This window comes from Eutrigla gurnardus, assembly GCF_963514095.1.
Source record: "Eutrigla gurnardus genome assembly, chromosome: 5".
Lineage (NCBI taxonomy): Eukaryota > Metazoa > Chordata > Actinopteri > Perciformes > Triglidae > Eutrigla > Eutrigla gurnardus.
In genome coordinates this window covers 24,284,419-24,294,272 of record NC_139919.1, presented here as the reverse complement: position 1 = coordinate 24,294,272, position 9,854 = coordinate 24,284,419, and the positions used below count along the sequence as shown (strand labels likewise).

At 39.9% G+C, this 9,854-nt stretch overlaps 2 protein-coding genes across 2 annotated transcripts; one reads left to right on the top strand and one right to left on the bottom strand.

The window, feature by feature from the left end:
* The first annotated feature begins 277 nt into the window (after nucleotides 1-277).
* Nucleotides 278-3,329, top strand: fgf1a (fibroblast growth factor 1a). Its single transcript, XM_084010219.1, has 3 exons — nucleotides 278-567; nucleotides 1,763-1,866; nucleotides 2,001-3,329. The coding sequence occupies exons 1-3, from the start codon at nucleotides 399-401 to the stop codon at nucleotides 2,199-2,201; spliced, it is 474 nt and encodes a 157-aa protein (XP_083866345.1). The 5' UTR covers nucleotides 278-398; the 3' UTR covers nucleotides 2,202-3,329.
* ndfip1 (Nedd4 family interacting protein 1) lies at nucleotides 2,857-9,299 on the bottom strand. The gene is made up of 8 exons (XM_084010218.1): nucleotides 9,126-9,299; nucleotides 7,662-7,755; nucleotides 6,263-6,402; nucleotides 6,052-6,139; nucleotides 5,473-5,597; nucleotides 5,225-5,291; nucleotides 5,022-5,130; nucleotides 2,857-4,499 (listed from the first exon to the last, which is right to left on the bottom strand). Exons 1-7 carry the CDS (start codon nucleotides 9,159-9,161, stop codon nucleotides 5,024-5,026), a joined length of 657 nt encoding a protein of 218 aa, XP_083866344.1. The 5' UTR covers nucleotides 9,162-9,299; the 3' UTR covers nucleotides 2,857-4,499; nucleotides 5,022-5,023.
* Between the last annotated feature and the right edge of the window lie 555 nt (nucleotides 9,300-9,854).

The following is a 9,854-nucleotide window of genomic DNA, read 5'->3' as shown; positions in this document are numbered from 1 at the left end:
TCTACTCTGGTAAATATTACTTTTTCAAAGTTTTCAAAATATGCACATATAGTGTATAGTAGTTATGATTAGCTTTATAACTTTTACATGTAACAGTATCTGATTTGGCTACTAATGCTTCTTCCATTCATGATTTATTAAATCATTCCATTAGTAGCTAATAAACCACAATTATAAAAAGTTAGGTTCAGTGGTCTGTCGGTGATCTCACTTCATAGCTTTATCCCAGTCGGGGGTTGAGGCCGGGCCTCGGGGACGCGCACCCAGCTGCCTCTGTGATCTCTGCGCTCGTTCACGTGCATGTAAACACCTGACCACTGCGGGGGGACCGAGCCCCGCCGGTTCCTCTCGTGAAACCCCCCTCCATCCAGACCTTCCGTTGATTACACAGCTGCGGGATGACGGACGAGGAGGGGATGTTTGCCTCGGAGGACCAGACGGTGGACCGCGGCCCGCTGCGGGACTCCAGGCGGCTGACTCGCCTGTACTGCATGAATGGCGGACATCACCTCCAGATCCTCCCCGATGGGACGGTGCAGGGCCACCGGGATGACGGCGACGTTCACAGTAAGACTGCGGCACGGCGCCTTTATGATGCGTTCACGGCCTCCGGGCTACTGCAGGTGTGTCGGTTTGAAGGAGGGAGGCGTCCTATAAACGCGTTCATGGGGAGATCGTGGGCGTTAAGGCGGATGTTTTACACGGATCTACTTGACTTATAAATTCAGTTTAACTCCTATTTATTGAACTTGAGGATTAAGATGCAAAATAATAATAAATACATAATAACGTAGCAGATACTTGTAATGGACTGGGGCTGAAAGATGAGCTAATTATGCAAATACAAATAGGCTGTAACTGTATTACACACACAATATAATGAACGTGGACAAGTGTTGCTTTTAATGCAGAGGTGTGGCAAGCCAGTCTATCTGCTGTCCATTGGGAAATAGGAAAGATAAATAAATGTCAAATATAAAAGGTCACGACACAAACATGTCAACGTTAGGATATTAGCTCACTTGGTCACACTACCATTTGTGAAAATGTACATTTATGTTTATGTTTTATATAATCTTTTCAGTGTCAACAGATGGAAATTAGGTTTTTATGATAACTAATACATAAAAGGCATGCATCTCTTATTATTTCTTTAACAAGAAGGCTTTCTCTATACCTGATTCCCTCAGTATAAGATTAATGTCATTTTGTGAATAAGTTCACTTTTAATCTGAGTTTTTAAGGGTCTGCTTCTCCAGGCGAGGCAAGGACACAAACAACACACAGTTCTTACCTTTAACCTCAACATAATACAGACGCCGTGGCAGCTTCCTCAAAATAATCAGGCTTTTATGCTTTCTGAGGAGGGACAGGTGGCAGATTTGGGGTTTGCACTGCACTGTTGAGTCTGTAGCTGTTATTATTGCTCAAATCTTGGTTCTCACAGTGATCATCAGGCTTCAAATAAAAGTTTCTGCATAAGACATCTATCGTCTCATTGCTTCGACTCATACATATTTCCATAACAGACTCCATGTTTACTTGAGTAAATCTGTTTCAAATGCTGGAAAGACCTCAAGGCGCTAAATTGATTTAGTCACAAGAATAACAAAATTAGATCCTGCACTGGTTGTCATTCATTTAACTCAAAAAGGTTTTAAATTGTTTAAATGATCAGTGACCCGTTTGTGGAGGCGTGTGCATGTAGACGTCAGTTGTTGTCGTTGTTTTCCCATTATTCATAACTTTTTCCTCCTTTCAGCCGTTTTAAAGCTCAAAGCTGTGGACAGAGGTGTCGTGGTCATCCAAGGAACAGAAGCCAGGCGATATTTGTCCATGAACGACGAGGGGCGATTGTACAGTTCGGTGAGTAACAGATGTGATGAGGCTATGTGATAGTCAATCACCTCATTACACTCGGTGATGCAGGCAAATGTAGATGAATATTCCAAGTCATCCGTTGCAAGTAATGAATTACAATTTTTCTTTCCATCTCTCAGCCTGCAGTGACCGATGAATGTTACTTTCTGGAGAAGCTGGAGGAGAACCACTACAACACATATGTATGTCAGAAATATCAGGAGAGGAACTGGTACGTAGCGCTGAAGAAGAACGGGAAAGCTAAACTGGGTCCGAGAACTCACATCGGACAGAAGGCCATCTTCTTTCTGCCCCGACGGCTGAGCGACTCTGGAGAGTGAAGAACACTCAGCTCGACGAAAACAGCGATACCTCGACTCAAGTTGGCTGAGAAGAAATACACCCGTTTTTTAGTTTGCAAAACTGGGCCGGAACAAGACACGAAGAAGGGGCCTGAAAATGACTGACGGTTGACCCAAAGGGGCGTGAACTTTAAAGTATTTTCATCTAATGCATACTTATTAGGGCAAATTCTATCAGAGCTACATGTCCTCTTTTTGTCCACTAACATAACATCCCATTGTTACAAATTGAATCTGAATAAGACATTCAGACTGAAATAGTATATTATCTTCACTAACTTGAATGTAAAACGACATTGTAACCCATTGATTGTAAGTGTTGTTGGCTTGCTGGAAGTGTGCTTTGAGTCCTTCCTTGTTTTACCTTTTTGAAAGCAACTCTTTGCTCTTGATTAGAAGAGACAAAATATGAATTTACATCTTAAGGAGGGGCTATTGAGCCACTCCTATGTGAAAAAAACCCCAACAACCGTCATTTCATGGTTCCAGCAGCAGCCACCAATGTGTAAAATGACCCATCGCACCATTAAAGAGACAAAAAAGCTGCAATATGATCCTTTTCATGCCCTTTCCTCTCCCATAACTCAGCGATAATGTAATCCTGTATGTGATTCAATCCAGAGAACTCAGAAAGTACGCTTTAAAAGTGACATTTATTTAACACTAAACATATTCTGTACAGTTTCATAACAACAAAACCCCAAGGTTGTAGCTCTACATCACATAGAAATAAGCATAACGGTATGGTATGAAAGCCATGGCAGAAGTATGAAGTTAAATGATGAGGCAAAACCGTTTAGATTAATGAACCAGACAGAAATCCATATTAAATCCTTCCATCGAGAACAGCGGTTAGATCACGAAACACTGCATTATCCTGACATGCCGTCTCCTCCAGAATACGAAACTGAATCCACTGCGTCAGTCATTCCTTCTTTTCTATATCTGGGATGAAAAATAATGATGGGAACATCCTCTGGGTTTCAATGGTTATGTTTCTAAAAGTGCACCTGCATACGACATTCTTTGATATCATTTTAAAACCCACAAGATCGCTAACATGTTACACCTTATTAATCATTTTCAAAGAAATAAACGAAACAAGAATTTAAAAAGAACAACCGATTTCATGTCCCCACTCGTCAATTAAATCTTAAGGCAAAAACCCACCTGGAAATGGAATTCTAGTTATTTTTTATAGTCTTTGATAATCTGATCCAAATGTCTGAGTCAGATCATTAACAGCTGAAATCCCGACAGTCATGGCTCCATTTTCTTTTCTTTTATAATCAAAGCTTTTCCACTGACAATGAACGAGATGCCACTGACTCACTGAAGAGTCACGGAAAGGTCAGAGAGTTACACCTACATGAGCTTTTTAAACGGCATGAACCAGAAAACATGCTCACCCGCCCATTAAACCCATCATGGTCACCGTCACCGTCTAGTTTCAGGTTCGTTCATGTCCAACTACTCAAACTGAAACCGTGTTCGTAACCGAAATTGCATTTCCAGGGAGGATACTTTTACCAGATTTAATGTACAAAATACCTAACAGGCAAAATCCATAACTTCTGATACATTAATGCAACTTTAATGTGCTCTACCGACACTGCGTTTCAATAACAAGCATTAATATGACAATGCCCTTTAACACTTTCTCACAAGTTTAAAGTAGCACACAACATTGCCCCCTCCTGGTTAAAAAAAAAAGGGCAACACTACTTAAAGCCAACAGGTGAGTGAAATAGGTGGTATATCAGCATTTACAGCCTAATGAACTTGCTTTCTAAGTGTATGTGGTATCTAAAACGGCCTATAATAATCACAATAAAACCATGATTAGTGTAGATTACAGTGTTGCATGCTGTGGTCAATCTACCGAGTGTTGTATTAATTAATACCTGTTGGCTTCAAGTGTCACCAACATGAGACGATCCCTATTTATTGACCTTAAGGGCAGATGCATGCTCATAAGCTACCATCAAATGATATAAGGCATTACTCAAACATTACAGACAGAGATGTAAATCGCATTTAACGTTAGCCACTAATGAGTACATCGAGGGAATATAACCATTAACCATTTTTCCATTAATAAAGTTTCAAAAAGAAAAAAGAAAACAAGTGAAATAATTCCTGAATATTTTATTGAGAGTCGTCTTCGTCTATAACTCGTCGGGCTGATTTCTGGTTCGGTGCCTTCACGTAAAATTTGAAACGCTGCACAGAGCTGCTGCGTGTGTTGGTCACTTCCAGTTCTGCCACATTCAACACCTTGGATTTAGATTAAAGATGAAGACATTAAGTCTAGAAGTGGACTTCAGATGTATTGGTGGGATGTCTGTGGTTCGTCACTGGCTATGTTTACATGCACGTCAATAACTGAGACTGACGAGATTAAGGAAATAACTTTAACTTCAGCCAGATTTAGTTTCCTGTTTTTATCTACTTGACAACATCATGAGAATGTCATGTGATCACTCTGTCAACACAGATTTCCACTCAAGTAATAAACATCAGGGTCTCCTTTCTTGGAAAGAATTAATAGCGAATAAAATGTCACATAACATATTTTTTTTAATATTTAACAAACTAGTCAATCAGCTTATAACATTGTTAGACTGAAGATTGACAGAAAAAATATATCAAAATCGATGCAGCAGAACCAGATACCCTTTTTTTAAAATTCCATACGTTCTTCTTCCTTTTCAAAACCATGGCCCCTACACTTCCCACCATGCCGTATGTACATGTTAATGTCTCCATGATGAGCCTGACTAGATTAATACACCTTACCTCTAATAGATGAAGAGTACCCTTGTTCGAGGAAGAGTGGCATAGGCGGGATCAGCAAGTTTACGCACTCTGGAGTAGTTAACAAAGCCTCTGACGAACAGCATGAAGCCTGCAGGGCAAAGCAAAGTGATGAAGCCACGTAATGTAAAGGCGGGAAATAAGAGGAAGTGCCATTTGTTTATAAAATAACATCTCTCACTTACCCAGGGCCAGGAACACCCACCACAACCAGTACTGTCCATCAAAGTAACCAGGGAAGTAGGTCGAAAACTACAAGACACAAAAGAAGAAGTACTTGTGAGGAGCAGTACTTTGATTCCAATCCAATCAACCCATAAGACACGATCCAGTTATATTAGACCAAGAGCTAGTAATCCTTCGCCTTCATAGCATCAAACAGCCATTCAGTTGCCAAACCCGTTAGGGTGAACATTCACTAAATCGCTCTTACCCTGACAATAAGAACCCATTTGATGAGGGACAGACCGAAACCAGAGATGGCCCCGTATCGGCCGGCGGCTGATGTGGTCAAACAGAATGACAAGAAGAAGCCGATCCAGTTGAAGAGGAATGCCACTGGTGAGGGAGAGAGAAAAAAAAAAAACGATTATTTCATTTTCAAAGTGTGGCAACAGAAGGTAGGAGATCTTTAATTCAAGATGTCAGTCATATTTTATGTCATCATCGAACTGGCTGGTACACAGTCGTCTCCTCCTCCTCCTCCTCCACCTCCTCCACCTCCATCTTTTGCTGGAAAACAAACTTGTGCAGTGACTGTTCTGGCATTTGCACCCAGCACATTTTGCAGCAGCCTTTGTGAATATGCCAAATTAAATTTAGAAAACAGCTTACCAAAGCCAATATTCAAAAGCAACCACACAGCAAATGTTAAACCAGAGGGCATCTTTCTCAGGTTCAGTGACCAGATTTCTACCAGATTTCCAATATGAATATCTAATAATCATCTCATTACAAGAGAAAAACACAGAAGTACACAGGTCAACTGTTGAAATGCTGAACAAGTTCTTACTGAAGAAAGTGAGCATGAAGATGCCGTCATTTCCTATTCGCAGCTGGTCGGCGTCCTCAAATTCATCCCTGGTCACAAAGTCGTCCTCCTGCCACCAACAACAAGTGCGTAGATGTATTACATCCTTCTTTGCCTTCAATATGTATTGATGTTTTGTTTCTAAGAAACAAGAAATATTTCCACACATTGTTTGAAAATTAGATCAATCTACCGTTACTCTTCCGGTGACCAGAGGGATGGCTGCCTCTTCTTTGCTTCTCTCGGCTTCGTCGTAGGAGGGCAAAGTGGTGGCAACACTGTAGGACGGAGGGTTTGGAAATCTTCCTCCATCTTCTTTGTATTCAAAGAAAGCTGTGAAGATAACAAGCTAATGGTTATTCATCTGGGTCTCAACAAAACAACAAAAACGCTAAATATGATACATTAATTCCTAAGCATAGCTGTAAAAACAAAGAGTGCTCTTCGGGGTCTTTAATGTTGATTTATCACATGTCGTTTGGGCTCATATTTAAGCTATAAAGCTGGATTTGGGAACAATAAATCGCTATTAAAAAACATTACCTGTTTTAGTAGCAAATGATAAAATATGAGTTGGCCTATTTGTTGTTTTGGCACATATTTATGAGCAAAAAAACATGTATCCCCTTTTGGTATATTTAATCTCCACTAACAGACACACAGTCATATTTGTAAATACTTAGTAAAACTAAAAATATTGATGATGACTGCAGAATTGAACCTATCCAATGTTCACTTATTTGCTAGTTGTTACGTAGGTTTGACTGCTGACAGGCCAAAAAATCTACTTTCACTTCCTTCAAAAAGAAAAGCAGCAGCAGAGAATTCTATAACCAGACCAGTGATGAGTTACAGAAGGAAATAAAGACATTAGCAGTATCTGTGTCCATTACTGTACATGTTCTATCCCATAGAAGGCAAGTCTTTTATCTCAGTCTTTTGGCAGATATCCAGATTCGTCCTCTGTGCTGTTCAAACACGAACAACACTGGACTAGATCAATATACTCACCCAGTAAGAGCTCAGAGCTACACCCACTTATACAATGTGTTGACCTATGCACTCTTAAGAAGTGAGATTACAAGCATCCTTTCTAAAAGGCCTCCTATACATTATTCATTCCAAGGCTAACAGTGTCAGACGAGATAGAACAGAAGACTGTTATAAGTATATACATTTATTCAAATACTGTACTTCGGTAAATAACTTCTAAAGGCATTGCTTCTTTACTTAATTGGTGAGATTTCAGTGGGGAATGTTGTACTTTTACACTTGGTGGCTGTTTTTATTTTACATAATACGGTTTCCCGTGATGAGCTCATAAAATGTGAAGCATTGTTAGTTTTTTATTAGTCAGCAGCAGTTGTTAAAACCACTTAAACATTCAAATACTCCAGTTTGAGACTGTGACCATATGGCATGTGACCTTGTTCTGTTAAAATGAAGGTGCTATACTCTTACTGCCATTGGTTGCATCCAAAGGAATTAGGATTAGTATGTAGTGGGATTTGTATTTACTGTAAATATATTTCAATATTACTCCCACTTCTAAACTGTGTTTTGTGTATGATGGAGCGGCGAAGGTTCCTAACCTGCATTTGCTGCAGCGATGCTGCTGTAGGGCGGCGGTGCTTCCTGGGCAGGAGCCTCCTGGGACTGCTGGGCTGGATCCTCCTCATTCACCAGCTGAAGAAATTTAAATAAATTACAACTCGTGTCATACTTTAAATTTATAACATCTAGGTGATCTCTACTTGAGAGATTGTTGCCCTGCAGTTCACACCATGGTAGCTATCCATGTAAGATTTGACTGTATGGGACGATATGAAAATGTCATATTAACATAGCCAAAATAATGTCTATTCATGATATTATACCGATAATCATCCAAATATGCTTAAACCTCTTAAAAATGGCACTAAAAACATACTGGAATCACTTTACATTTTTTTAGAAAACAAATATTGTGTCACAGATAACACAATTTTTGAAAGTGAACAAAAAGATAAATAAGAAGATCATGAATCATACGGTGTCCCTGCAAAACTACAGGATAAATAAATGTTAAAAAAGTTTTTTGTATATATTTTTATAACGATGATAGCAAGCTAGCTAGACAGATATTACATTTTTTTTTATCCTGATGCCTGAATGATCGGCCCATTCTTATTTGACTGCAGCAAGTAATTTAGCAAGACTGTTTATTTGAATTACATTATGAGAAGGCATCTTAATTTGTAATGCATTTAATTCTGCAAAAAGCTGGCAATATCATGTTGTTTAATTTGTAATAGCTGTCTCATTTGGATATCCATAGATTACTGTGTTTTGGGGGTAAACATTCTTAACCTGTACCAACTCCTCGAGTATGACATGAGGCAGCACTCGTTTAATATACTGTGCAACAAGTGGTTAAGATGGTAGATGAATGGTCTGCAACCATTATTTTCTACAAATAGGAAGGAGTAGCAGCACTGTTCGTTGTGGATAACACGGCAACCTCTGACATGTCAACACAACTACGTCGCCCCCGATTTAAAATATGACCCGTGAACTCACAATCTGCATATCAATACATGTCAATAAACTCACGCGTTAGCATTTTGATCCTGATCCGTCAGTGCAGTTTAAGCTAACGGCAGGCTACACTGGCTGGTGACTGATCCAGCACCGTCAGGTAGGGTTAGGGCACGGTTATGACGGTTTTGGTCCAAGGCTAAACAAAGTGACACTACAGGCCAACCAAAGACTAGCTAACGTTATGAGGAACTTGCTGAGCTGCGAAATGAAACTGGCACACGCTACAAATGATGTGTCCAAAAAAAATCATGCTTATTCACTTAATTTCAGTGTGATTACATTCGGTTAGATAAAAGCTTTACGATTTGTTTCGCCAACTCAGGCCCCGGGCGAAAACCAATGTCGGTTGAGCTCGTTGTTTTCCTCTCAGTGACAGCCTAAATGTTGACTAACGTTGACGTTAGCTGGACGTGCAGCGGCTAATGCTAGCTGCTAGCAAACTACATTTTTAGCGTGCCAGCAAACCCGTTACATACCTCTTGATATCTGACGTTGCTGTTTTGTTCTGCCATTTTGGAAGAGGAGCAAAAATACTCAAAGCGTCCTCTTCTCACTTAGAATGTAAAGACGTGTTGTGTGAAAGGAATCTCGCCAATGAAGTAGCAGGTAACGTTGCCTTCTAGTCGGCCATCTCCTTCCTTCTCCCCCCGCCTGCTCCTGACAACCAGACGCTCCTACGATGGCGTAGGCAAGGCCCGCCTTTCGCCGCCTCTGATTGGAGGATAGTAGTCACTTGTTGCATTCGCTGGTTAGGCTAGTTAGGTATATATCATGGTAAGCCAATCAGAGTAGAGTAGGGCGGGGCTTGCCTTCACCATAGCATGATTTCCTGAATGCTGCCTTCAGGTGCTGTTATACTGTTGGTGTGGTTAAAAGTTGAAATACAACAATGTAAAAATATTAAGTTCAAAGTCAAAACTTTATTAGCAAAATATACTTATAGTATGAAAACTAAAAGAACAAGAACTCACTTTAGTTTGTCTATATGTTGCACATACTATATATCAACTTTGATATCATTGGGTGATTCTTTCATGAATAATGCATTATATTATATATAAGTAACCACTAACTGGCAGATACATAGTAGATGTAGTAGATAAAAACAGTATTTGCCTCTGAAATATAATGGGGCCTAATTATAGTTACTGCGAGCTTGAAGAGCCTATAAAGAAGTAAAAAATCCTAATACTCTATTAACTATT